The sequence below is a fragment of the Colletotrichum phormii genome (assembly GCF_030913505.1).
Source record: "Colletotrichum phormii strain CBS 102054 chromosome Unknown BDP81scaffold_34, whole genome shotgun sequence".
Lineage (NCBI taxonomy): Eukaryota > Fungi > Ascomycota > Sordariomycetes > Glomerellales > Glomerellaceae > Colletotrichum > Colletotrichum phormii.
The window spans coordinates 423,789-448,894 of NW_026851476.1; the positions used below are offsets into that span (position 1 = coordinate 423,789).

The 25,106-nt window shown below is 52.6% G+C and overlaps 9 protein-coding genes across 9 annotated transcripts; 2 read left to right on the forward strand and 7 right to left on the reverse strand.

Moving 5' to 3' along the window:
* Nucleotides 1–1,996: 1,996 nt before the first annotated feature.
* On the reverse strand, nt 1,997–2,493 carry BDP81DRAFT_400165 (uncharacterized protein; the record flags this gene model as incomplete). Its single annotated transcript, XM_060588652.1, has 3 exons — nt 1,997–2,125; nt 2,201–2,229; nt 2,301–2,493. 3 exons carry the CDS (start codon nt 2,491–2,493, stop codon nt 1,997–1,999), a joined length of 351 nt encoding a protein of 116 aa, XP_060438682.1.
* Nucleotides 2,494–2,990: 497 nt separating this feature from the next.
* On the reverse strand, nt 2,991–3,682 carry BDP81DRAFT_441180 (uncharacterized protein). The gene is made up of 2 exons (XM_060591579.1): nt 3,355–3,682; nt 2,991–3,296 (listed from the first exon to the last, which is right to left on the reverse strand). The coding sequence occupies exons 1-2, from the start codon at nt 3,668–3,670 to the stop codon at nt 3,169–3,171; spliced, it is 444 nt and encodes a 147-aa protein (XP_060438683.1). The 5' UTR covers nt 3,671–3,682; the 3' UTR covers nt 2,991–3,168.
* Nucleotides 3,683–5,650: 1,968 nt separating this feature from the next.
* BDP81DRAFT_507301 (uncharacterized protein) lies at nt 5,651–7,375 on the forward strand (the record flags this gene model as incomplete). The annotated part of the gene is made up of 3 exons (XM_060595681.1): nt 5,651–6,607; nt 6,640–6,747; nt 6,808–7,375. The coding sequence occupies 3 exons, from the start codon at nt 5,651–5,653 to the stop codon at nt 7,237–7,239; spliced, it is 1,497 nt and encodes a 498-aa protein (XP_060438684.1). The 3' UTR covers nt 7,240–7,375.
* A 15-nt stretch (nt 7,376–7,390) lies between these two features.
* BDP81DRAFT_333865 (amidase signature domain-containing protein) lies at nt 7,391–9,331 on the reverse strand (the record flags this gene model as incomplete). Its single annotated transcript, XM_060585705.1, has 1 exon — nt 7,391–9,331. One exon carries the CDS (start codon nt 9,329–9,331, stop codon nt 7,391–7,393), a length of 1,941 nt encoding a protein of 646 aa, XP_060438685.1.
* Nucleotides 9,332–10,299: 968 nt separating this feature from the next.
* BDP81DRAFT_507303 (uncharacterized protein) lies at nt 10,300–12,508 on the reverse strand (the record flags this gene model as incomplete). Its single annotated transcript, XM_060595682.1, has 4 exons — nt 10,300–10,385; nt 11,484–11,533; nt 11,585–12,053; nt 12,091–12,508. 4 exons carry the CDS (start codon nt 12,506–12,508, stop codon nt 10,300–10,302), a joined length of 1,023 nt encoding a protein of 340 aa, XP_060438686.1.
* A 633-nt stretch (nt 12,509–13,141) lies between these two features.
* Nucleotides 13,142–14,987, reverse strand: BDP81DRAFT_145746 (general substrate transporter). Its single transcript, XM_060581889.1, has 3 exons — nt 14,316–14,987; nt 13,914–14,219; nt 13,142–13,850 (listed from the first exon to the last, which is right to left on the reverse strand). Exons 1-3 carry the CDS (start codon nt 14,812–14,814, stop codon nt 13,201–13,203), a joined length of 1,455 nt encoding a protein of 484 aa, XP_060438687.1. The 5' UTR covers nt 14,815–14,987; the 3' UTR covers nt 13,142–13,200.
* Nucleotides 14,988–16,164: 1,177 nt separating this feature from the next.
* BDP81DRAFT_333947 (alpha-rhamnosidase) lies at nt 16,165–18,968 on the forward strand (the record flags this gene model as incomplete). The annotated part of the gene is made up of 2 exons (XM_060585715.1): nt 16,165–16,551; nt 16,605–18,968. The coding sequence occupies 2 exons, from the start codon at nt 16,165–16,167 to the stop codon at nt 18,966–18,968; spliced, it is 2,751 nt and encodes a 916-aa protein (XP_060438688.1).
* A 123-nt stretch (nt 18,969–19,091) lies between these two features.
* Nucleotides 19,092–20,818, reverse strand: BDP81DRAFT_400172 (aldehyde dehydrogenase; the record flags this gene model as incomplete). The annotated part of the gene is made up of 4 exons (XM_060588653.1): nt 19,092–20,109; nt 20,187–20,349; nt 20,405–20,604; nt 20,691–20,818. The coding sequence occupies 4 exons, from the start codon at nt 20,816–20,818 to the stop codon at nt 19,092–19,094; spliced, it is 1,509 nt and encodes a 502-aa protein (XP_060438689.1).
* A 1,448-nt stretch (nt 20,819–22,266) lies between these two features.
* On the reverse strand, nt 22,267–24,650 carry BDP81DRAFT_386051 (alpha amylase). Its single transcript, XM_060586999.1, has 6 exons — nt 24,090–24,650; nt 23,982–24,029; nt 23,516–23,923; nt 23,082–23,463; nt 22,500–23,014; nt 22,267–22,446 (listed from the first exon to the last, which is right to left on the reverse strand). The coding sequence occupies exons 1-6, from the start codon at nt 24,239–24,241 to the stop codon at nt 22,422–22,424; spliced, it is 1,530 nt and encodes a 509-aa protein (XP_060438690.1). The 5' UTR covers nt 24,242–24,650; the 3' UTR covers nt 22,267–22,421.
* Nucleotides 24,651–25,106: the final 456 nt, after the last annotated feature.

A 25,106-nucleotide genomic window follows, 5' to 3' on the forward strand; every position in this document is an offset into this window, starting at 1 on the left:
GACTAGTACGAAATGCTAGCGTTATGTGCCGTTGAAGCCGTGGGTGGGGTTGGCATCCTTTCCTTGGCTCCCGCTATTCGGCTCAACGTGGAAACCCAGCTATTTACCGTATGGGCTTATACCGTCCTCGAAGTTGGCATAACCAGAGAGTGACTTGCTTTGTCTAAACCAGGGAGCCCCAGAAGTATGTACTGGCATGCAAGTGAGATGGCAATGCTACGGTATAGTAGGAAAGAGAGGGGAGAAACTTTACCAAGGAACTGAGCCAAGACAATAACATGCAGGCTGGAAGGATCCGGCCGACGTAGGTCCAGCGAGGCGTGCAGCACCCATCGACCATTAAGCTCTACCGGCCCCGAGTCCCGTGTGGTGCCCCGTCCTGTGCCCACTTTCGCCCCGCGTCCCCACGAGGAACCGGGGGTGAGATCTGGGGGCGGGTGGACATTTGCTGCCATCAATCTAATTCGACATTTCTCACCCTTGGAAGGGAAGGCAGACTCGTGCCTTTATCAATCACTCAAACACTGTTTCCTCTGATGAGTTGCTGTGGTGCAGCTTACGTTCCTGGCATCCATTCGAGGTCCGATCGAATGCTGGGTTTCGGTAGGGGGCGGGAGGCTCGGATGTGCCTGGGGGCTGCAGGCCGTGGCGCCTTGTTGATCGGCATCTATTCCGCCTCGAGCAGTGTGATGTACATGTACTTTTGTCTCACATAATCCTGCTCTTCCATTTCATTTTCGGTGGAAGCCTGCACGGCAGATGTTCAAATTGGGATGCCTTGTTGAGAGACGTTGTATGTCTTGAATCCCAATACTGTCTCGTTCTCTTGAGTGTGCGTGCATACAGTCCAATTGGACCATCGGCCAGTGCTCGGTTTCGCGATTTCCCAGGCCCGAAATTGGGGTTGATACCCAAAGTTTGCATCGATGAAGTCAGTTTAACGTCTCTTGACGGGATGAGAACTAAAGTCAGAGTTTGCTGAAGGACCAGATGCAAAGTAAGAAGCACATTCAATACGAGTATTGCAAATTGATTTCACTGCATCGCCACTCCAAGGTAGCAAGCTTCGGCGCAGATGTTGATGAGGTTAGGGGCAGATGTGGTACGTCCAACATGTTGGACCTGGTGATATCATGTCGGTAATTCATAATTGTAGTACGGAAACATAGAATCGAAGTGGTGTATTGAGAACTTGAGTGTTGGTGAAATCGGGGTGTCGTCAAATGAGTGTTGACTCAAGTTCAGGGGTAGGGGAAGGGGGATGATGTAAAGTGCTAACTCCAGAAATCGGGGGGTCCACGTATATCGAACATTGAACCGAGAGCCCCAAACAAAAACACACTCGTCAAAAGAGTGATCCAGATCGGAGCACATTATACCCTCTGCTCCCCCGTCTTCCAATCCTTGCATGTATGTATCCCGTCTTCCAATCCTTGCATGTATGTATCCCGTCTTCCAATCCTTGCATGTATGTATCCCGTCTTCCATATTTCACCCTCTCCATACCAAACAGACACATCTATGCCGGCAAACACCAGATGAGCTGTGAAGTGAGTTAGACTGAGAGTCCTTCCAACTACACATACTGTAGAACAGTGAACTCTTGACGTTCTATAACCGCAGACTACGTCAGTGAGCGACCTGGGGTACCCGCTCACTCCGTAATAAGGCCCCTGGCCATGAGGAAACCCGGAACACCCGCATCAGCGCATCAGGGCACCAAGGGACCCATACGGAATCCCCCCAGGACCACAACAACATAGTCTCTCGGCAGCAGGTCTTGAGAGAAGAATGCAACACCTAAGCTGACCCCAGTCTGCTTTGATGTTCTTCGCTAGATCTGCTGCGAAGACGAGAGACGTCATGCGCAATGGTCCCGGGGGGTCTCCGTTTGGGTCCGTCGGTGCCCCAATGCAGGGCTTCCAGGTTTCCTCATGGTCTGGGCAGGCTACTGATCGTTAGCTCGGGGGAGGAGGAGGGCTTGACATTGCTGGTGTTAGACAATGTTGAGATGTGCTGCCACACGTCTAGCAGCGTCGAGTCCTTGATCTCCGCCATCCATGTACACAGCGCCGATAATGGCCTCGATAGTGTCAGCCTTCGTCCGAGGACCGATTGCCAAGCCCTGGGATGGGTTCAGATTGAGACAGGTCAGAAAGCCGAATATGTCAAAAAGTTCCGCAAGTCGATCATTGTTTACAGCACGCTTAACTCGGGCGTCGATGTTACCTAGCATCAACATATTACTTTGGTGTTTCTAAAAAGGTTGGAAGAGACTTCATTATCAAATGCGAACTCACCTCTGTCCGTGATGTTCTGGTTGACCATCATTTCGAGAACGAAGGTCCTGATTAGGCTGTCTCCTAAGAGTGCCATGATCTTGTTACCGTCGGCGACGGAACGATCACCGGCACTTCGGACTCCAGACCCTGGGGTCTGAAGGGCCTCCCAGATCAGGTCGCGGACGTTGAAGTTATGGTCAATGATGCGCATTGCTTCATTCACCCTTTCGTCCTGGTGTGCTTGCATCGTGATGGTAGGGAGCGGTAATTTTCGGCGGTGATACGTAGTCAAAAGATATTATGAAAGGTACAAGTAGGATACGGTAGAGAGGTCGAGAAAGGTGTGAAGATGAAGCCTCGGGAGTATTTCGATGGAAGATCGCAACGTCTTATACGTTTTGGTGATTGAGTATTACTCACTACTAAGTACCTAATTTGCGGTGGCCGGGAGACCAGCCCCCATGCTGGTGAATGGTTTTCACACTTGGAAGTGGCGTGTCGGTTGAGACATCTTCTGGGGCTTCCTTCCAATGGCATCAACGATATTGCGACAAACGCCAGATGTGACTTTCTTAGGGTGATGCATGTCTTGAAGCTGTGCCCGAATCTCGCCATCCTCGGCGCAAGGCTACCTTGTTCACCGGGCAGCCCACCGTCAAATGAAGAGACAAAAATCATGACTGTATTTATGTGATATCTGTTTTAGTTCGTACTTTTACTACCTAAGGTACCTACCTATCAGTGCATGGCAACAACATGACTCCCGACAAACGTGGCTACATTCACTGGAAAATAATCAGGCAAGTTGCATTGGCTACTGTCAGGGTAGACGCTTGAATTACTATACACCAATAAGACATTATCAATCAACTACATTAAGTTGATCTTATTTCTTGGCTGGGTTGCGGGGGCCATCCACCGCCTTTTCCACCGTGCCTGCAATGCCTCCCTTGCTCGCGTCAAACTGACTTCCAATGGCGCCGTCCTTCGATAAAGGACCACCAACAGCTTCCCCTGTAAAGAAGAAGAGATCAGAATTAAAGCTATATCAGATACATCGTACATTACTTACCGATCTGGCCGATGTTACCATCAGGGTTGAACTGCTTGCCAATAGCGCCCTCGGAAGAGATGACGCTAGGCTTGGAGGGGCTGGTGTCTTTCTTTTGGCCGGCGGCTTCGGCGGCGTTATGGATGGGGTTCTGGGACGACATGGCTCTGACTCTGGATGCTGATGCAGCGAAAAGCTTGGTCTGTCTGAAGGCGATTCTGTTCATGATGGGCTGAGTAATGAAGAATGAAGAATAAGGCTCCTTTTTTCCAAGGTTCCTTGGGCGAGATCTTATACACTTGGAGTGCTTGTGCGCGTCATCTTTGGCGCACGGCATACGGTTAGCTAGAATGACGTTTCTGCGCCAGTGAAAGAATGGTGACATCATGAAGCCCCGACTAAAACATTCGAATAGTGCATGGGAAGGACCGAGTGATGGTAAATGGCATGAATCATCGCTCAATTGAGAGGGCTTCTGCCTGCCCCTTTCCGCAAACATCAGCATTCCTGCGGGTGGGCCCGTTGGAGGTTACCACTACCACATGCACCCTACATGTAGCTTCTAGAAGCTTATGACAATATGTCAACTTGTGACAGCAGAATCAAGAACTCCATATGGTGACAGCACAGCATTATGTAGGCTAAATTTGGACGCTGGTCGTGTACATGTGATAAACCACAGGTCTTTACTCGACTTAGATTAAACTGTCATTTGTGTTTAATGGCAGCAACAAGTTGAATCTACTATCTCTGAAAAAGTGCACCAACTCGGAGCGCCGAGAAAGACTTTCGGAGATGAGATTATCACGACAACTGCAATCCAGGCGTAATCAGCGAAAGATCTCTAAGAGTGGGGTTGACTGAAGCCTTTCCTGGGAGGTGCCTTGGTGAGTGGATTGACCTCAAACAAGTAAGTAAGTACCTTGCGCGGACTAGAGCAGGTATTTTTAATATACGCTCGAGAAGAAAGCATTTAGATCTAATCTCCGACCTTGTAAACTCACTGCTGGTGGCGACTATTAGCTCCCTAAGTACTAGTATTTATAAGGTCTGAGTATTAAGAGCATGCAGCCTCTTGTTTCACGTCTGCATCGCGTCAAGTGTCTCGATGTTTGACATTATTTGGAACAGGTTGTTTTGTGCTGTACTCACCTGACTGAGTATTTCTGTACTCTGTCATCCTGCTAGCCGGAGCATCATATCGTGGCCTTGTGTGATGTGGCATTTTAGCTGAGGCCGATTGAACAGTTGCGGAAATCTTATCACGATGGGTACATTAGTTGTGGTCGATATGGCTATTAACTCATGCCCGTAGACTCATTGATGCTGGTCGCTCACAAAGGTATATGGCTAGCAAGTTGCGTCTAAATAACTACACATAAGTACTAAGTCTAGAGCATGTATTATGATACGATGACAGAATAACCGCCGTCACTTGACGTAGTTATTACGTTGTCCATAAATGCCTGTAACCTTTGTCCTCATGTTATATGTGGCCATTCTCCCATGCTGTGGCCTGTGGAAGTTGGATAGGAGAGACATGTAGTGAAAGTTGAAAGTGACTCAGAGCTTCACATATAAGAAAGAGCACACTACTACTCACAATATTACATTCCTCGACGTTTCCGGTGCTATTAATCTTGATCACTCAAGTTATTTATAAAAACGGTCTCTAATCGACTACGACCGATAGAGATCCTCTTCATATACTCGACCTCTTCGAGTCACGCGCTTCGATGCTTCCCCTCGATGCTTGACTAGGTGAATCCATAGCTGCGATGTTTCTAGTTATTGTCGAATGAAAATAAGTTTAGGCTTTATATGGACTGTGACAAGGAGCTCACAAATCATCAATGCGGATTGACACATGTCTTTGACCAAGTTGGTGCCATAGTATCAGGCAGGGCTTTGTAACCAAGGTCTTTGTGCTGGAACCTATTCGCACTTGAATACTCGCGTGATTCTCTTGCTGACTGGAATGCCCGAGTATTCCTCGCAGCTGAAGGAAGGAGCGAGGTGACCGTGATTGACCTGCCTCATGAATTAAGCGAGCAACTCCAGATGAAATTGCGCCTTTTCACTTCACCTTGCTCAAGGGCTTCTTCCTCTCTTCCTTTCTAGATATTTCATGGTCGCTCTTTTCTTCCTCTGGAAAACTTCTCAACCTTCTCCTTCAACCCATTCTTCTTCATTCTTACCTTTATATCGCAACCTTTCCCTTCCCACCAATCCTTCCCACCAACCCTTCCACCTCACGCAACCGGTCGTGAGTCTTTGAACCTCAATCCCCGATCCCTTCTCCTTCAATCACCAAGTCATGATTTTCGACGACGATGACGACGAGTCACTCTTTGGCTCTCCTCTAAATTCACCGCAGCCGCAGCCTTACTTCGCAGTCAGAGACCCAACCCATCTCTGTCTGCCTGGCATGAGCTCCAGTCACTTACCGAACGCCAACCTTGCTCCTGCGCAGGCGCAGAGCACAACTTCGAAGTTACAGGTGCCTCAAGTACCTCAGCAGGTCATGGGTACCGAGGGTAACGCCTTGGACGTTCCTACCAGACCGCAGACACCAGAGCAGAGACGACTTTCACGAAACAACTCAAAGCCTTCCTCCTCTCGAACAGCCTCTACAACCCAGAGAGCTCCAATCTCTACCATCAATCCTGGAGTGCCCGTTCGCCTCATTCCAACGATGCCAGGTTCATCAGCTCTCGCATCAGAGACTCCTCTATTCGCTCCGCCAATTGCGCCAGGCTACAGTGTCTTGCCTCCTTTGCCCGCATCGCTCCTGCTACCTCCTACGCCCCCTGTTCTGAACGAGGATAGAGCACCCTCAGCCTCAGGCGAAGCATCTCCAGCCCAGAAGATGTGTAGCAAGTGCCGCAAAGTCAAGCCGCAGTCGGAGTATACTTCCATGACCCACATGGGCCTGATCAAGGAGCGAAGCCAATGCGAGCCGTGTCGCAGAAAGCGAAGAGAGTCATCGGCTCGACACAAGCTTCGCAAAGGGCAGGCAGAAACTGAGGCCGAGGATACTCAAGAGCAGGCCCAACAGCAGCAACTACCGCAGGGCGGCATGTCGCAGTGTCCTCACCATGGCTTAGATGATAACCAGTTGACTCTTTCTTCTCATCCATTGGCGTCCATCGCTGGTTCTGGACAGGCAACTCAGTCTAGCCCCATGCGCGGCGTTGCAACGAAGAGCACCATGCTTGGTTTCAGTTCTATTACGCAGCCTATGAGAGAGGCAAGTACTTTGTTCTATATGATAGTTTCTAATATTTGCTAATTGAATGATTCCAGATGGTTGCTCCTAATGCCCTGATCACAACCCAACATGATCCAATCGACTTGACGTTTCCGACCGTTCCTTCCTTTTTCGACTGGCCCGGAGCTCATGAACTTGCACAGGTAACTGCCAATGACTCCTCCAATTTGGCCCAAGTCAACATGCTAACACATCATTTCTAGGGCATCGATCTCGAAGCTGATATGGCATTCTATGGACTGCAGTCGTCGAAGCGACTCCTGTCGCCAAGCTCAGTCTTCCCAAAAGAGACTGGTATGGAAGTTGGAGTTTCCCAAATCCAAGACACCACAAGCGCTTTCTACGACATCGTGAGCGTCAAGACGCTTAAGACTCCCTTGACCAAGAATGAAGAGAACTGGCTTCTTAACCACGAGCGACAGAAGTTCAAAGAGGCTCGCCACAAGTGCCCATGGATGAAGACGCAGGACAAAACGACTCTGGAGTTGTACTGGGAGAAGAGACAGGCCTCGATTGTTCTCGGGCTTGTGGATGTGCCTGGCTCTGACCTGCAACCCATGATTGGCTATTCGTATGCTGAGGGTTCGCATCAAAGTCTGGCTGGTGCTTACCCAGATGATTACGACTGGCATTGACTTGGGCTGGACCCTTGAAGAAGATGATGGAATGGTTCAAGATGATTCTTTGTATTTCGCGGGCGTTGTCTATTGGCGAAAATGGCAGGACAAGGCATTGACAGGAATGCTTTCAGCTTAGTTCCATAGTGGACATCGAACAGCATATGTATCATACAAAGGTTCGCGAACCAGTAGCAACAGGCCCCAAGACTCCTTGCTTCGTCAACTCTTCTACGAGATTGAACAAAACAAAGTCACATCCCCGCCTTGCCACCATGTTGATGGTCACAGGCATCACTTCCTCTCGGTAAGTAATGTTGCTGTAGTAAGGCACCTGCCCAATTGGAATGGTGAAGTCTGCACTTCCGAAATAGGACGCGAGGGCAGAACCAGCTCCTCGAGTTCCAGATCCTTGAGGCAGGGCGGCACCGGGAGATTCATTCAACTCAGCCTCTCTGAAGGAGGGAAGTCCACCCGTACCGATGTCGTAGATCATGATGGACTCGGAACAGCTCTCAGTCGTGTTGAACAAGACCTCGCGATGCCAGGCGTCCGAGTCCTGACGTCTGCGGTCAAGCGCCTCAGTGTGTCCTTCGACATCTAGGGTGAAGTTCCTGAAGGCAGTTCGGAATGGTCTATCCAAAGAAGGGAAATCAGGGCTATAGTGGGCAATCAGAGGTGTGGCCACGACCTTGAGCTGTGTATAGGTCCAGATAGTGTTCAGATCGGCCAGAATGCTGTCAAGATTTCGACCGGTAACGGTCTCGACTGTTTCTGTGATGTTGACTTTCGAAACCGTCAAGTTCATGGCCTTGTTGACTTGAGCCAAAAAGCTCTGCAGGACAGCTTCGGCAGCGGTGTTTTGCAGCGGAAGGTGATCGGCGGGATAAAGAATCCGCTTCGGGAACGCCAAAGAGTCCGGAACCACAAGCTCAGGCAGCCCATTAAGGCTGCTATCTTGGTGAAGCGAAGGGTCGTACCAAAGCTTAGCGAACTTCACCCAGTCTTGGGGATCCCGTGCAAACACACCGCCCGTGTCGGCACCATAGGAGATGGGCATGACTCCATCCAATACCATGAGGCCTTGCGACGGGCGGTTTCCAAACGTACCCGAAAACGCCGCTGGCTGGCGCATAGACTGGCCAGTGTCCGATCCGATCGCAAAGTCGAGCCAGTCGTATGCCGCAATGGAGCAACCGCCGCCAGCAGACGACGCCGAGCAACTGAGATACCCATCACCGCGGGGATTTTGAGGATAGTAAACGTCGGTCCACTCCCACGCGTGAGCTGCAGACGCGAATTGGGAGGTTTGCTGCTTCCCCACGACGGTTCCGCCGAGGTCAATGATACGCTGGAAAGAAGGAGCGGTTACATTGGCCTCGGTGGTCATTTGCGTCCATGCTTTGCTTCCTAGCGTAGTCTTAAGCCCTTTGACGTCGTAGATGTCCTTGACGCCGATTCTTGCCCCAGCCAGAGACCGAGGGTCGGCCTCACTGTAGAGGCGGGATGGAACTGGGACTAAAGGGTAACCCCAGTCAGCATCGGCCAGGCTGAGGACCTTATAAGTCCCATTGGATTCGTAGATTCCGTGGACGAAGTCACTGTAGGTGTCCGTGTAGAGACGGAAGACCTTGAAGAGCGTGACTTCCTTGCCATTAGACTCTAGAAGCAAGGGGCCGGGAGGCGGCATCGACAACTCGAGTTGAGAAGAAGCTGGTAGCATGAGAACTTGCGAGCCAACGGATGCCACGAAAGCTGCTGCGGCGCCATCAAGCCTTGAAGAGCAATTGGAACTCAGAATGAGTGTCTCAAGGAAGTCCTCAGAAAATACATCGTCTTCGGCTAGGTACCGAGCAATCGTATCTTGGAGGTATTGCCCAGTGATGACTGGGCTAGTTGCGACGATATGGGTTGCCGGAGCGGTGGTTGTCTTGGGATTTGCGGCTACGAGAGCGAGTGGTGAGCCGGATGTTGCCAAGTAGCTCTTGTTGCCAAGTTGGAAGACCTGATCTAAGCCATTGATGGTGTGGGTCAAGATAAGGGAACTCCTATCGACAAGAGCGGTAGCGATGCCTGCAAGGCAGACGAAATGGAGAGCTCGAGCTGCCATCGGAAGGAAGTCGAGCATGTGGAAGTCAAAGATGCTCTGAGATGAGTTGGCTGGGAAGCTGGGTCCTGTCCATGACGGGGGGAGTGCGGCACTCTTTGGGTATAAATACTCCATGCCTTGAGTATCTACAGTACACTAGCTTCCGCGACGAGGCCGAAGGGGATATCAAAGTAGACAAAAGTTTTCATGAAGCTAATTCACTGCCAAGTGACGTTGTGAAGTTATTTCCACTGATAAGAGCATGCATGTTATCAGACCAACCTCTTCCCCGCCTACTACCTCGCTAAAACCCCGCGCCTCGGAGTGGGAGCATCTGTCCTGCTGCTTGGCAGGGAGAGAATATCTGCGTGATACATGATTTGTCGACTGAGTGTTTAACAACATCCGAACATCGGCTTTGTGACCCAGCTGCTGGAAACAATTGTCGTTGTTCGATTGAACAGGCTTATCTCACCCCGCAAAAACCATTCCGGCTCATATGGCGCGATCCACCCATGCCGAACGGAATATGCATTCCGGAGCATTTAAGTGGGCAAGATGAACAGTAGAATAACTTCAATTCTGGCGCCTTGTCCTGGCTAGAGACGTGACCGGCGACTGTAGTCCCTTTTAATCCCGTTAGCTTTATTGTAATCTAGATAAGCTCAAAATTTGGAAGATAAAGAGTCCTGGAGGATTTCGACTTTTACGTACTACGATTGCGACAAATTTGACTTAAAATTTCTGAGCGCTTTAATGATATTGAATGCATTGATGATACGGATTTGACTAAAGAAACTCTACCATGCAGACATGAGGAGGACATGGTAAAGATTGACCAGAAAGAGGCACAAGTTCAGACCGTGGAACGACATTGCGCCTATAGTCTGGCTGGCTTCGCCTTACACGTGACTGGGTTAAATGCCTTAAAGGACTCGGCCACACTGAAGCGGCACAACTTCCTGCAAAGGGGAAAAGAAATCCAGCATCTACAACGATTTCAACATGGATCGAATGCCCGCAAAGTCCAGCTCTTCTAGTGTCTCTTCCCAAAGACGATCTATCCCATCGAGTGCTGCAAGGCGACAGTACATTGGCTCCACATAACGGGCCCCCTTTTACCCCGCACCGCATCTGGTACATCCACTGCTTGAGTTGCCCCTATGATTTCCACTCCGGTACATCTACCAAATCCATCATTAGTAGTAGTAGTAGTAGTAGTAGTGGTGTTTTACATCATCAGGGACAGGTGCCCAGCTATCTATGTAACTAAGCTCCGATCAACCAGAGCGCCCTTTGGGCATATGATGTGCCGTGCCGCCATTGTAGCGTACGACAAGTCAGGCAGTCTATAATGTACACTTTTCTTCTCGTGCCTAGAGCAGTGGAGTTTAATATCTAATCCCCAGGGTCCGTTCAGTTCCAAAAAGCACGCCAGCAGGGGGTCCCTGACTCGGCAGAAGCGAATGGGTCTCTAGCAGCCCTACGCCGTCCACAGACGGCGTTGCCGCAACAAGTAACCGGCCCTCGGAGGCATATTTGCCTACGCGAGCATTTTTCTGTTTTCTTATATTTTCTTATATAGAAGATAAAGGAGGAAGGAAGAGAGAGGGGTGTGGTAAGGCCGGGGCCTCAAGGCGTCGGTGGGTGTGTGAGAGAGTTGTGAGGCGCGGGATCTCGGGCTCGCTATCTTTGCAGAGAGTGAGCCTCATAGTAGCGCGTCACACGCTCGAACTTCTCAAAGGCACCCGGGTCTCTGATCAGGGCCAAATCCATCATTACCAATACTCAATTAATGGATTCTGACGATTCTGACGGATCTGGCCGTTCCACGGGCTCGGCGAAGTCGTGTATCTTTGCCCTGCTGCCCGAGGACCTCGCCGCCGCCTGCACTGCCGACTGTACGCCGGAGCAATGTGATAATGCCACTGTTCGGCCCCGCGAGCCTCCGGAGGTTGAGCCCGGTATCCCTGGGAAGTACACGAGGATGGGCTGCCTCGAGTGCGATGTAGCTCTCTGTAACTCAGAAGATTGCTGGTACCGATTTCATACGCAGAATCTCTAGTAATTGGAAGTATCTATTATCAATTACGTTGGTTGGTTGGAAAAAGGGGCCCGAAGTGGCCCGATTGGCTGCTCCCCCGCATCTCAATGTACTGTCGCCTTGCAGCACTCGATGGGATAACCGCGCTGCCCTCAGGGGTATAGAGAAATGCAGCAAAACTGGAGCCTGTCAGCAATGTAAGGAGTGACGACCGAGAAAGATAAACTTACGGATGAATCTTCCAGCTCATAAGGAAGCATCCATGAGACTCTGTGCCTTTGTTCACAATGGCGTCGACAAAGCACGAGGCCCCGACTCGAGGAGTCCTTCCAGTTGTCGCCCCAAACACGGCAACTCCCAACTTCATGATCCCCTGAGCATCGCGGGCCAAGTTTGTGCCTTTGCACCACGCCGGATCCGCAAGGTTGATAATGACGTCGTCGGCAGAGACTTTGTCGACCAGTTTCCAGAGAAACATGTGAGCGAGCAGCTTTGACGTATTGTATGTCTCCCGGCTGTGTTTGGCAAAGACCTCGGGATCATCAAAGGATGGGAGGAGAGGATGGGCATCTCTATTGGGAAACGTAGCCGCTAATGTTAGAGCGGCATTTACGATTGTAAGACGTGTAGGGCCGCTGCTTTTCTGCCGTTTGGCCTTCAAGACAGGAAGAAGGAGCGTGGCGAGGAGCACGGTAGAAACTAGAAAGGTAATTGACCTGAATCGTTTATTCATGACCGGTGTCGGGGACTTTAGTAAAGTCCATCCGTAACACGCCGGCATTGAGAAGGGCGATGACGATATGATCCAACTCGGTGTCAATGCGGCGCACGAAATCTTGGACTGACTTGTAGGAGCACATGTCAAGTACCCAGACGTTGACGATTGCGGCTGGATAGCGCCGACGAAGCTTCTCGGCGGCTTCTTCACCACGCTCGAGTAAGCGCACAGCTAGGAACAGACGGGACAATTTGAGATCCAGCAGTTGAAGGGCGGCTTCATAGCCTAAGCCCGTATTACCGCCCGTGATGACCGCTGTCTTGCCGGAGAGACTGGTTCCTGGTGTTGGCCATTGTGGCTTCGCGCAGAATTGATTGTTGTAGAAAACTCGTCCAAAAGAGAGGCTTGAGGGTGGAAGGTCTTTAGAGCCGACCATCGTGATAGTGTAGAGTGAATGCGAGAGTAAGCTTGTTGTACTTGGCTGTGGAGATCAGCCCGGGAACTGATCTGGCTTTATGTAATTATCGACAAAAGGAACAGAACCAGAGGGTTAGGTTGACGACTCATTTGACTTTTATAGACACGATCATTCTGCCCTTACTGAAATCGGGCGTTGGACCTGACAATTCAGCGTCCTCTATGCTGACATATGTCCAGACCAGTTTGTTTGCCTATTTGGGCATGGCTTAGGAACGTCGTCTAGGAATCCTGTCAGCCAGATCAACCGAACATGTTACTAGGCCTAGATTGGCGAACAATGTGGTCTAGGCTATCCTTTGATGTTCGCCTTCGTGCGGTCATGCAACAAGTAGAAATTCGGGGACGAGAATCATGTCATTCGATCTGGACGGACACGAGTGTTTCCGTTTCGTGTGTCATTCTTTGTCACTTGGATACTTCTGTCGCGCGAAGTCTACAATGCGCAAGTACTTAAAAGTACGCAGTCAACAATCTGTGCCGGTGGGAATTCTTTCCATCAATATGAGAAACTTGGCACCCAAGCTACGTAACCGAAAGATTGTACGTTTTCGTGGACCAATCCCTTTCCTACCAGCATTCGTGCGATCGAAATGCAACCCCAAGAGTATCGGAACACACCAAAGCTCGCACTATTGTTAAAAGCTATGCTCAAACATGATCAAGCTGCTCCACCAGCCTCTCATCCTTGGCGACTGCAGCAGCAGCCCCAACAGAGTCTTGCATAGCATGAGGCACTAGCTGGTCCCCAAACAGCTCATCCATCTGCTCAAGCGTCCTACCCTTGGTCTCGGGGAAGAAGAAGATGTAGCACACCATAGCGATCAGGTTGAAAACGAAGAAGACGTAGAAGTAGCGGAATCCGATGTTGGTCAACGCCTCCGGGGAGATCTGGGCAAAGATGAGGTTGACGGTCCAGTTGGTGAAGGTGGTGATGGCGTTTCCGAGCGCTCTGACCTCGACGGGAAAGATCTCGGCAGGATACACCCAGCTGATGATGCCGAGTGGGGTATAGAACATGCTGAAGACGAAGTTCATGGCTACCATACTTCGCAGCTGGGCGGCGTTGTTCTCGTTGAGATATTGTGCCTGTACCGCGTTGACGAGCAGGGCGGCGCCGAGGCCGGCTGCGGAGACGATCAGAGGCTTGACTCTGCCGACGCGGTCGAGAAGCCACAGGCCAATGCTGCAGTAGACAATTGAAAGCGCACCACTGATGCCGATAATCATCAGCGAGGTCTGGGTATCAATGCCGAGGATCTTGTAAATTCTAGGTCCGTAATAGTTGATCACGTTGATGCCTGCGAGATGTCATTTAGCGTTAGTCCTATGCTTCACTTGCGTTCTAGCAAAGGCATGCTTACCTGAAAGAGGTCCGAAGGCCTGAACACCACATCCCAGCAAAAGTCGCTTGCGCCATGAAGGCTTGGTGATGATGGACTTCCACGAGATGTTACCGAGGGCGCGGTCAGCCAAGATGACGTCGCGAATCTCCCGGAATTCGAGATCAATGGTTTCATCGTCTAGACCGCTTCGAAGTTTGCCGAGCGATCGGCGGGCATCTTCATGTCGGTCTCGCTCCATCAGCCAGCGGGGAGACTCTTGGAGGAAGTAGATGCCGGTGACAAGGATGATACCTGGTACTGCCTGGAAGGCGAGAGGGAAACGCCCTATCCCGTCATTAGTCTACATCATGGTTTATACATAGGTACCTTTTTCGAGTACTGAAGGTACTTGGGTACTCGGGTAAAGAAAGAGATGCTTACAAGAGAAGTCAGTCTTAACAAAGGAGCATCCATATCCAAGCCACTGGGCGACCAAGAATCCCCAACTCAACATCCACTGTAGCAAGCCGGACAGGATACCGCGGTACTTGGCTTCCGACAACTCAGAGGCGTACATGGGAATCGTCGAGGTAACCATGCCGACGGCGGCACCTCCGATGAAGCGGCCGATGATCAGCATGATCATGTTTACAGCGCCAGCCTGCAGAGCAGAGCCGAGACATGAAATCACGGACCCGACGAAGATGGTGTTGCGCCGGCCGATCTTGTTGGCGAAGAGCATGTTAATGATGGTGCCGAAAATGGCGCCACCTTGAAAGGCTGAGACGATGCCGCCGGCGACGGTATCTGACGGATTGCTGAAGTACGCTTCGAACGTTTCCAGGGCGATCGTTGAGGTGATGATACCGGAATCATAGCCAAAGAGGAAACCTCCGATGGCCAGGAAGACGGCGGAGAACACCGTCGTGAGGCGACCCATGATTGTCGTTTGCAGTGAGCAATCACAACTATCACCGATCAGAAGGTACAATAAGCTTGGAAGGCTCAGACATCAGCGTCAATGTTTGGGGGCAGAAACCCGGGGGAATCATTAAGGTTAAAATACAGCTGGAGCTCAATGAGATGACCAACATCCAGTAACGAACTTGTCAGCTTCGAACACCACCGACGAGTTCCCCTGTTCATCCAATCGACGAGATCGAGGTGTCATCCAGTGGGGCTTGGCAGCATCTGAACGGGTACTGAACCTGGCCGATCGCCCCCTGAATGTGCGGTCTTTAGAATCTGGGGCCTCCGCACGACCCAAACAACCCCAGACAATGCTACATCTTTAACCCGACATCGCCGAGGTGGTTGGTGGCGTGTTGGTTCTTTCGGGCAGCCATTAGACATGCTTTGCACTACGGTCGCTGGTAACTACTGCGGATACAGATACTTGATTGAGGCCGATGATGTTCGAGGCTCAAAGCGGCCCGGTAGGTGGAGACCCTGGTCCGGAGCCGGCACGGTGGGGGTTCTACATTGAGGATGTGGCCTTCTCCTGTTTAGCTAGTTAATTGAGATGTTGAAGGTGATTTGTAGAGCTTTGAACTATTCGTGACGGAAATCTCTGCCGGATTATGTCGAGCCTCAACGAATGTTGTCAACAACGCAGCAACATGCCTCTTGAGATCTCTGCTGGACTAACCCCAAATAAATGTGTGGCACGCTCGGGAAAACCGGTCTAAAGAGCCGTTTCACGATCGGTAATTCCGAGCGAGGGGGCACCGAATCGACACCAACAAACCTCGCCAGACATTATGATTCGACGACGGTGCCTTTTACCCCACCCCGGCGAGATCTCGGTGCCAATACTCAATTTCCAAGTACCGAAGGCCGGGTCTCCACTGGCACATAGTCTACAGTCTTGGTCTCCTTGGTCAGAAGACTCCGCGTACAGAGATGCAAGGTATTGGTCAGGGGTCTACCAGGTGCTGAGCTGCTCTAGAGACTACACCCAAGGGAAGTCTGTTTCAAAGCTTCAGAGTTGCCACTCTTTTCGAGAGAACAACAGCCCGAACTTCGGTCATTTCGGTTCATTGATGACTCTACTACCCCGAGTTTATCTGACCATAACCCTCGTTTTATGAGGCACAGCATGCGGAACATGCCCGAAACAGAACATAGTCTACCCAAAAATCTCGCTTCTCTAAAGACGTGCCTCTAAAGACGTGCCGGGAACCGAAAACATCAAGGATACTAGAAGCTGCTCTCACTTCCTTTTCGACCGAAGCTGCGAGCTTACTCCGGAGTGTTAGTTCCTGCGTACCCTTCTTGGCAGTCTACTACAATGGAGGTTACACGCTGTGGCATCCACGCCTTCCACGAGACTCTGGGCATCGACGTGGATGAGATTCGCTTCTACTGGGTGCTTCGATCCGAGCTCGAACATGCTGCCCAGAGTGCCTATCGGATCGTTGTTGCCTTGCAAGCATCAGCACTCGATGGTGATTTTAGCTCTGACGTTGTCTGGGACACGGGCAAAGTCGAAAGCAATGCTCAGAGAAACATTTTATGCAAGCCAGACGGCGGCTTCAAGTCCGCGTCTTTCCACTTCTGGAAAGTAACCATCTGGGACCAGGACGGACAGTCCACGTCCAGCGGCGTCAATGAATTCTTCACGGCGTACCCGAGATCGAGCAGACTGCTGCCGCCGTATAGCATGAACCAAACCTACGTACGTCCAAACTGATACCCCCAAACATCACAGCAGACTTCCCGCCTCTTAAGATGCCCCATACCAGCCTCATCTTCCGCACATGGTTCGAAGACGGAGCAAACCGCTGGAAAGGCGTCTGGATCGGCGACAGCAGCGACAAACCCTTCTACCTCCGCAAGAACCTCCACCTCCCCCGTAAACCCACACGCGCCATTGCCTTCGCCTCCGGCCTGGGCCACTTCAACCTCTCCTGCAACGGCGCTCCCGCATCGACGCACGTCCTCGACCCAGGCTGGACAAACTACCACCGCACAGTCCAATTCGTCGCCTACGACCTCAGCGACGCGCTGACGGAGGGCGACAACGTCATTGGCGCGCACGTGGGGAACGGGTTCTACGCTGGTGACAAGGGCGGCGATGATCGCTTCTTTTGGCCCATGTATGAGGATAACACGTATGTGCGGTACGGCAACGAGCTTTGCCTCTTCGCGGAGCTGCATTTGTTTTACGAGGATGGGAGTCGTGAGACGGTGATTTCGGGACCGGATTGGAAGACGAGGAAGAGTGCTACTACGTTGGCGAATATCTATGCCTCGGAGGATAAGGATTTGCGGAAGTATCCTGCTGGATGGGACGCGCCTGGGTTCGATGATTCGGAGTGGATTGCCTCTACGCCTGTAACTGGACCTAGGGGAAAGTTGAGATATCAAAGCCAGCCGCCTGTCACGCTTCACGAGACTGTCGAGCCGGTTTCGAAGAAGACTTTGGAGAAGGGCGTCGTGACGTTCGACCTAGGGCAGAATATGTCCACCATGGTTCGCGTCCAAGTCAGCGGACCGGCTGGCGCGGAGGTCATCGTCAAGTTCTCCGAGAGCGTCGACGAGACCGGCCGCGTCCTGATGCCCGACCCCCTCTTCAAAGACTTTGAAACAAAGGTCTTTTCCAAGATCACACTCTCCGGGACAGGAGACGTCGAGATCTGGGAGCCGGACTTCAGCTTCACCAGCGCGCGATACATCCAAATTGAGGGTGTCTCCCTGCAGACAGGTGAAGGCCTCCCCGTCATCCACTCCGTTGTCGGCCGGCACATCTCCTCCGCGTCCCGAAGACTAGGCACACTCCAGACAGACAAAGCCGACGCAAACGCCCTCATCAACATGTGCTACTGGTCCTTCGTCAGTAACCTGTTTAGTTACCACACCGACTGCCCGCAAATCGAAAAATTCGGCTGGCTGGAAGTCACGCACCTCTTGGCGCCCGCGACGCAGTACATCCGCGACATTGAGGCGCTGCACTCCAAGATCCTGGACGACATTACAGACGCGCAGGAGGCGGATGGGCTCGTGCCGACGATGGCGCCTGAGATTCGGTACATGTGTGGCCCGCTCCACGATACGATTACCTGGGGCGGGGCGGTTGCGTTGATCCCGGAGATTTTGAAGCGGTATCACGGCTCGACGCATACTTTTGGAAAGTTGTATCAGCCTTGTGTCCGGTATATGGAGTATCTGCGGACAAAGGAGCGTCAAGGGGGTTTGATTGAGCATGGGTTGGGTGATTGGGGTCGAGATATCGCGTTTGGGAATCACCAGGCCAACATCGAGACGGCAATCTACTACAAGTGTCTGCGTAACGTGGAGTTGATGGCCGAGGATCTCGGCTACGCAGAAGACGAGAAGAAGTGGCGCGCGTGGGCTGACCGCATCTACGAGACCTACAACCGCCACCTCCTCGTCACCGACAAGACAGAGCACCCTTACGCATTCTATACATCCCTCGACGACCCCGCAGCCCACGACAGGACGATGATCGCCCAGGCCATGGCCCTGCAATTCGGCCTCGTACCGACAGAGCATGTAGCAGACGTGCAGCAGGCCTTCCTAGACGACGTGGCAGACTGTCGGATCCGCGCGGGTGAAATCGGGCTCAAGTGGCTCTGGAACACCTTCACGGACGTCGACCGTCCAGATATCGTCATGGCAATGGCGCGGCAGGAGGAGCACCCCTCGTACATGCGATTCCTGCGCCGCGGGGAGACGACGCTGAATGAGTTCTGGCAGGATGCGTGCCGGAGTAAGTGCCACGACATGCTGGGGACGATTTACGAGTGGTTCTATGAGGCTGTGCTTGGAATCCGGGTCGAGGAGGATGGGTATAGGACGTGGACTGTGAAGCCGCCGTTGAAGTCAGAGTTTGATTTTGTGGAGGGGACGTTTGAGTGTCCGTATGGGCTGATTGAGGTTACCTTTAAGCGTGAGGGCGAGGATGTGAGGATGAGGGTGGTTGTGCCAACGAGTACGAAGGGGACTTTGTTGTTGCCGAGAGACGAGAGCGCGGTTGTGATTAGGCGTGAGGGTGCCGAGGGGGTGGAGGGTGCGTCTGGGAAGAGGGTGACGCTGCTGCCGGGTCGGTATGATTTGGTTTTGCACCCATAGGAGAAATCAGTCTTCGATGAATGCAAGCAGGCTTATAATCATGATCAAGAATGTTGTTCATTGCGTCATCCTTGTCTTCCTGACAAGGTCTATTCAAAACACTTCAACCTCAACAGTAGCTCCTCACAACCTCGTGCCCATGTTAACGTGGACAGCCTTGATCTGACTATACGCCTCCAACCCAGCCTCGCCCAGTTCCCTCCCAATACCACTCTGCTTCACACCGCCAAACGGCACGCGGGGGTCGCTATCCTGGGTACTGTTCACCCACACCATACCCGCCTCAATCTCCGACGCAACACGGTGCGCGCGCTCGACATTCTGCGTGAAGACAGCGGCGCCAAGCCCGTACTGGCTGTTATTCGCCAGCGCAATAGCCTCCTCCTCGGTCTTGAAGCTCGCGATAACCACCACGGGCCCGAAAATCTCCTCGCCCCACACCCGCATCGACGTCGTGACGTTGGTGAAGACGGTGGGCGCGACGAAGAAGCCCTTGCCCTTGCCGCCGATGTTGAGGGGTTCTCCGCCGGCGGCAAGGGTGGCACCCTCCTTCTTGCCGATGTCGATGTACTCGAGCACGCGCTCGAACTGGACCTTGGAGACCTGGGGGCCTTGGTAGGTGTCCTTGTCCCACTGGCTGCCGACCTTGCTGGTAGCCTTGAGAGTCTCGAGGAACTTGGGAATAAATTCCTCGTAGATGGACTCCTGGACCAAGATTCTAGACGTGGCAGTGCAAATCTGGCCCTGGTTGGACATGATGCCCATATGCGACCACTTGACGGCCTGCTCGAGGTCGGCGTCACCAAACACGAGCAGGGGACTCTTGCCACCGGTCTCGAGGGTGATGTTCTTGAGCGTCTTGGCGGCCTCGCCCATGATGGCGCGGGCTGTGGCTGTGCTGCCGGTGAAGGCGACCTTATCGACAAGAGGGTGGCTGACCAGCGCGCCGCCGGCGACGCGGCCGAGGCCGTTGACAAAGTTGACGACGCCCGGGGGGAAGCCGGCTTCCTTGATGAGGGTGCCGAGGTAGAGGATGCTCAGCGGGGTTTGTTCTGCGGCCTTGAGGACGACTGTGTTACCGCAGGCGAGGGCTGGGCCGAGTTTCCAGGTTGCCATGCTTAGGGGGTAGTTCCAGGGGATGCTGGGGTTGATGTTAGTCGAGCTTCCTATAAAGGGGGTACATGTTGTCTGAACTGGACGGAGAGAGAGGTGGCTTACACTTGGGCGACGACACCAATGGGCTGACGAAGAGTGTAGGCAAACTTTTGAGGGATGCTGTTGATGGTCTGGCCGTAGGTCTTGTCGGCCCAACCGGCGTAGTAGCGGATGACGGTGACGCACTCTGAGAGGTCAATCTCCAGAGCATCGGCGTAGGTCTTGCCTGTAGTTTATGTCAGTTCACGGGCTTAAAGTGAGAGTGAAGTTGGTGAACATACCATTGTCCCATGCATCGATGGTAGCAAGAGTCTCCTTGTGCTGCTCGATCAGATCGGCGAGCTTGTACATGAGTTGACCACGATCCGTTGCTGAAATGCCCTTCCAGGACTCATGTCTCAGCGCGGTGTGTGCGGCCTTGACGGCCTTGTCAATGTCCTCGACCTCGGCAGCCTGGACGGATGCAATCTTTTCTTCGGTGCTGTGAAGTGAGATTATCAGCTTCATTGAAGTCACATGTGATAACCCTCACAGAATGTGAGGAATGAGGGGTGGAGTAGCACTCACGCAGGGTCTATCGAATCAATGACTTCGCCCTTGGCAGACTTGACAAACTCGTTGTTGATGAAGAGGCCGGTCGGCTGGGTGTACTTGACGCCATTGGGCGCCGTCAGCTCAACAGAGAAGTCGGACATTGCGGCGACGTCGTTGAGAGGGTTCGATTGACGTTGGTGAGGGGTCGATGAGAAGAAGAGACGCGCTGGTGGTTGTCTTGCGCGTGTCCTTTTCGCGTGATTGTCAAGGTGGCGCTGTCGGATCAGAGGGGTATCACAGAATCGAGACCAAGAAGAAAAAGTAGAAGTTGAGATGGGTTTGATAAGCAAAGAAGAACTGCGAGCGATGCGCAGACGAAGGGAAGGAGAGGAGAGCATCTTTTTCTACTGCTCTGTGCAATGCGCCGGCGGCCATTCGAAGGCCGACGATAGGAGCTTCCTGTCGGGTTCAATTGGCGGGGTCGTTGATGGGTGGATGGATTACAGCGAACACAGCACATCGGAGCGAGCTTCCAGTCCAATCGAAGCACGCCGTAGCTACTCCGCATTTACTTACTGCATTCGGTCCACTGGAGCATCCACTGGAGCATTAGAGCATGAAGCCCCCACGGCGCGGGGATATGACGTGCGGAACCGCTCTGCCGTCTTTCCCATCGGCGATAAGACACCTGTGCACTCGTGGAGTGGTGAAGAACCACAGAATGGCACTCACGATGCGGGGATTGAGTCGTAGGCTTTTCGGGGATGCACAAGTATATCAATCAACACCAGTATCTAAGCCGTATGCTGGCGCCGAAGGATTGGTTTTAGATTTTTTCAAACATCATGTGCCGGACAAAAGGGATTCGATTGCGGACCCTCAATACTGAAATAGGGCTGAAGAGAGGCAGTGTGCAAGGAGCCCGCTGCAAATTTCGGCTTTACCAGTTTGACCAGTTCCCCCCGTCCGATAAAGGCGATGTTCGAGAATCTTCACAGTGACGTTTCCCTTTTCGCCGACGGGTGAGCATAGGTAAGGTAGGTAGATAGCTTTCGAAAGTTCAAGATCTGTTAGTGCTTCCTTGGGGGATACAATTCTCAAGACTCTACCTACCATGGGGCGTTTACGTTTATGTAATCGCCCTCAGCATAGGTCCAGAATTAGCTAGGCCCTTGGATGCGGATACAATCGCATCTGCAAAATATGCCAGTTTTTTACCGCAAACGCACAAGCTCAACTTTGCGTGCTTGGAGGAGAAGGTGGGTCCCGTCGAACCGGGTCGGCCCCGCCCCGCCGTACCACGGCACTAGCTCCGTCCGGCCCGGTCAGGACTCAGTAGAATCACGGATGGAATGAAAACCACAATGACAACACAAAACTCACTTGGTGCGAACGACAGTAAATCGTCGCGTAACGGTAGCCTAACCAACGATATCGGCCTGTTCGGCCGCGCCCGAGCCCTTGTTATGGCGCCCGGCGGCGTGGTATATCTTCGGTACGGGACGGGCCACGGGTCCATCTCTCGGCCGCGACTCTTTTTCCACTGAGATCTCATCCACTCCACTAGAGATAGGCTCTGGATGGACTTCCATCGTGTCAATACTGTCGAGGAGGAGAGAAGGTTTATGTCCCGAATATGTGATGTAACTAAACTTGATTATGTTTCCATCAAACATATACTCATGAAGCATAAAATCTACAGCTATCCAGGAGCTATTCTAGGAATTCCAACTCTCCCGCCTGCCGAGTCTGGCCACACCAAGTCTACTCCTCGTAGATGTTGGAGTCACTGCCAAATGTTAGTCCCCAATGGTTTCTTCCGTCAGGTTATGAAGTACTCACAATTCTTCGTTGAACTTGTCTCTGCCGTCGGCATTCTTGTTGACAAAGATGCTCACCGACGTACCAGAGCAGACGAACTCGCCGAATCCGTCGTCGCCAATGGTAACCTCCTTGTCGTTCCAACCCAAAACATCGGTCCAGACCTCGCCGGCGTGCATCTCACCGACATGCATACGCTTAGATCCCGGTCCGGCATTGCTGGCCACCACGGCGCAGCCGTAGGGGCGGTCCCAGGTACCGTACTTGACCCAGCCCAGGCACGTCGCGTAGTCAAAGTAATCGGCCTGCTTGCCGTAGGCGTAGAGCTTCCTGGCAAGCGTCATCTTGGGCACGGCACCACCGCACGAAGGCGGGAAGGGGTGTTCGCCCTTGATGCCGTAGATGTCGCCGTACCAGACGCAGGGGTATCCATCGGTTCGGAGAAGGATGAGAGCGTAGGCGATAGGCTTGAACCAGCCCTCGATCGGGGCCTCCAAGGCCTGGTAGGGTTGGGTATCGTGGTTCATGACCAATGTCTGAATGCAGTTAGAGGCCGGCTTGATCAAAAGGGTAGGGATGCGGGAGAGACTTTGGTGAACGTACCACTGCGTTGATAGGCTCTTTCTGCACAAGTGTGCCGTCAAAGACCTTCCTCATGTCGGCACCGTTGCCCTTGCTGATCTCGCTAAAGTTGTAGACCAGGGGCGCGTCGAAGAGGGTGAACTGCCTGCCCATGCGCCGCAGGTACTCGGACATGTCGTCGAGACTGTCCTTCCAGAACTCGCCGACAAAGAACCAGCCCTTGCCGTACTCCTTGTCCAGCTCGGTGATGAATTGACGCAAGAAGTCCTCACTATAGTGCTTGATGGCGTCGAAACGGATTCCCTGGAGCGGCACCTCCTGAGCCAACCACTTGCCCCAGTTGAGGACGTCCTTGACAACCTCGGGGTGGTCGTAGTCGAGATCAGAACCCATCAAGAAGTCGCTGCACATGATTAGCATGGTCCATATTCCAGCCAACGGGCCATTGATCTTACTAGTTGCCCTTCTCGTCATCGACACTCTCCGCCCATTGCTGGTCGCCCTTGTCTCCCAGGATCTTGTAGATTGCCGTCTTCTCGTTCCGGGCATTGTAGTCGACACCGCTGAAATGGTACCAATGGTACTTCTGTTCGCTGTACTTGCCCTTGCGACCGGGGAAGTCGTAGCCGACCCAAGCGTCGATCTCGTACTTGTCGCTGACGAACTTCGTGCGATCGTTGGAGTCGACCTCGGCAGCAAGACACTTCTCCTTGCGGTCGGCCGCGAACTTGTGGTTCAGGACGGCGTCCCAGTAGATGCCGACACCATTGTCCTTGGCGGTGTGCGCCAGCTTCAGAAGCTCTTCTTTAGTACCCCACTTCGTCGCGACGGAGCCTTTTTGGTCAAACTCGCCCAAATCGTAGCTTTGGGGATTATTAGTAAGATGCGCCGGCGCGTCAAGGAAAAGATCGCAAAACGTACAGATCGTAAATGTCGTAACCGTTTCCAGTCTTTGATGATCCCTTGCACCTAGAGTCGGAGTCAATTGGGTTGGCCTTATCGTTCGCGCTTCAATTGGGGTCGTCTTACGCTGGCGGGATCCATATGCTGTCTACACCGAATCGCTTGAGCTGGGGAACATGCCTCTCGAGACGGACCCAGTGCTTCTGATCCGCAGGCACATACCACTCGAAGCCCTGCATCATCGTGTGGTTCTCGGGGGTCGGTTCCTGGTCTCCCATGATGGGCGATTGTGCCGTTGCGGCTGACGGCTAGGGGAGTGGATGGAGGGGTCGGAGGGGTCGAGGGGGGGTAAAACAAGGATGAATTGGCGATGAGGAGTTTGGGGAAGACAAAGTATGGAGGAGAGAGAGAAGAGAGGCAGGACCAGGACAAGACGTCAGGCTGGAGGAAAAGAGATAACTTCCATATGATACACCTTACCTTCTGGACTGCCGACTACCAAGCTATAGAATGCACGCACCTTCCTCTCCTGCCGGTTGGTTTACTAGCAGAATCTTACGAGGCATCGTACTTACTCCTCATGCAACACCAAACGCAGGTTGACGCGGCGACAGCGAGCAAATCAAATCGTCGAATCGCAGCATTCCATAGGGTAGCTCGAACGCATGGCCAGACAAAACCACATGCACTTTCTGCGACAACAAAGGCCTGTTCCTCCGAGTGCTCCCCCTAACCTGGAAAATGGCGCGACGCTAGCAGGATGCCATGAATCCATGGACGGCTGGCCCTTCAATCTGTTGGGACTGGCGTCGAATCGCAGCGGAGTTCCAGGCGTCTTCTGCCCTGGATTTTCCAACTTGACAGGGAAGTTTGACGTCATGCCGCAGCTGGTGTCCCAGATAAGCCCGCAGATGCCCGGCGCTTGCGTTCAATTGCTTTGTGTTTGAAAGGTCTAGACCATCCTGCCAGCGTTTAATGGCGTGGAAAAGGCACTAGGAGCATGCTGACTACTCACACCGAGGTGAGCTTCGGTGAAGTGTGCTGTCCGTGCCCTCACCTCGTTCGGAGGCAACTCCGGTCTTCAGCCTGGACCGGGAGGGGAAGGATGAAAGAAGCACCTCCCTGCGTACCTTTTCAGTAGTT

Bases quoted from the DNA above. Each gene is read 5' to 3' on its own strand.
- BDP81DRAFT_441180 (XM_060591579.1), bottom strand. From the start codon at position 3,670: ATGCCGTGCGCCAAAGATGACGCGCACAAGCACTCCAAGTGTATAAGA. The intron at 3,297-3,354 runs GTAAGTAATGTA...TCTTCTTTACAG, and splicing joins TGGTAACATCGGCCAGATCG to GGGAAGCTGTTGGTGGTCCT.
- BDP81DRAFT_145746 (XM_060581889.1), bottom strand. From the start codon at position 14,814: ATGGGTCGCCTCACGACGGTGTTCTCCGCCGTCTTCCTGGCCATCGGA. The intron at 14,220-14,315 runs GTAAGCATCTCT...ATGACGGGATAG, and splicing joins TGTTAAGACTGACTTCTCTT to GGCGTTTCCCTCTCGCCTTC. The intron at 13,851-13,913 runs GTAAGCATGCCT...GACATCTCGCAG, and splicing joins GGCCTTCGGACCTCTTTCAG to GCATCAACGTGATCAACTAT.
- BDP81DRAFT_386051 (XM_060586999.1), bottom strand. From the start codon at position 24,241: ATGGGAGACCAGGAACCGACCCCCGAGAACCACACGATGATGCAGGGC. The intron at 23,924-23,981 runs GTACGTTTTGCG...TAATCCCCAAAG, and splicing joins GGTTACGACATTTACGATCT to CTACGATTTGGGCGAGTTTG. The intron at 22,447-22,499 runs GTGAGTACTTCA...AACATTTGGCAG, and splicing joins GACAAGTTCAACGAAGAATT to TGACTCCAACATCTACGAGG.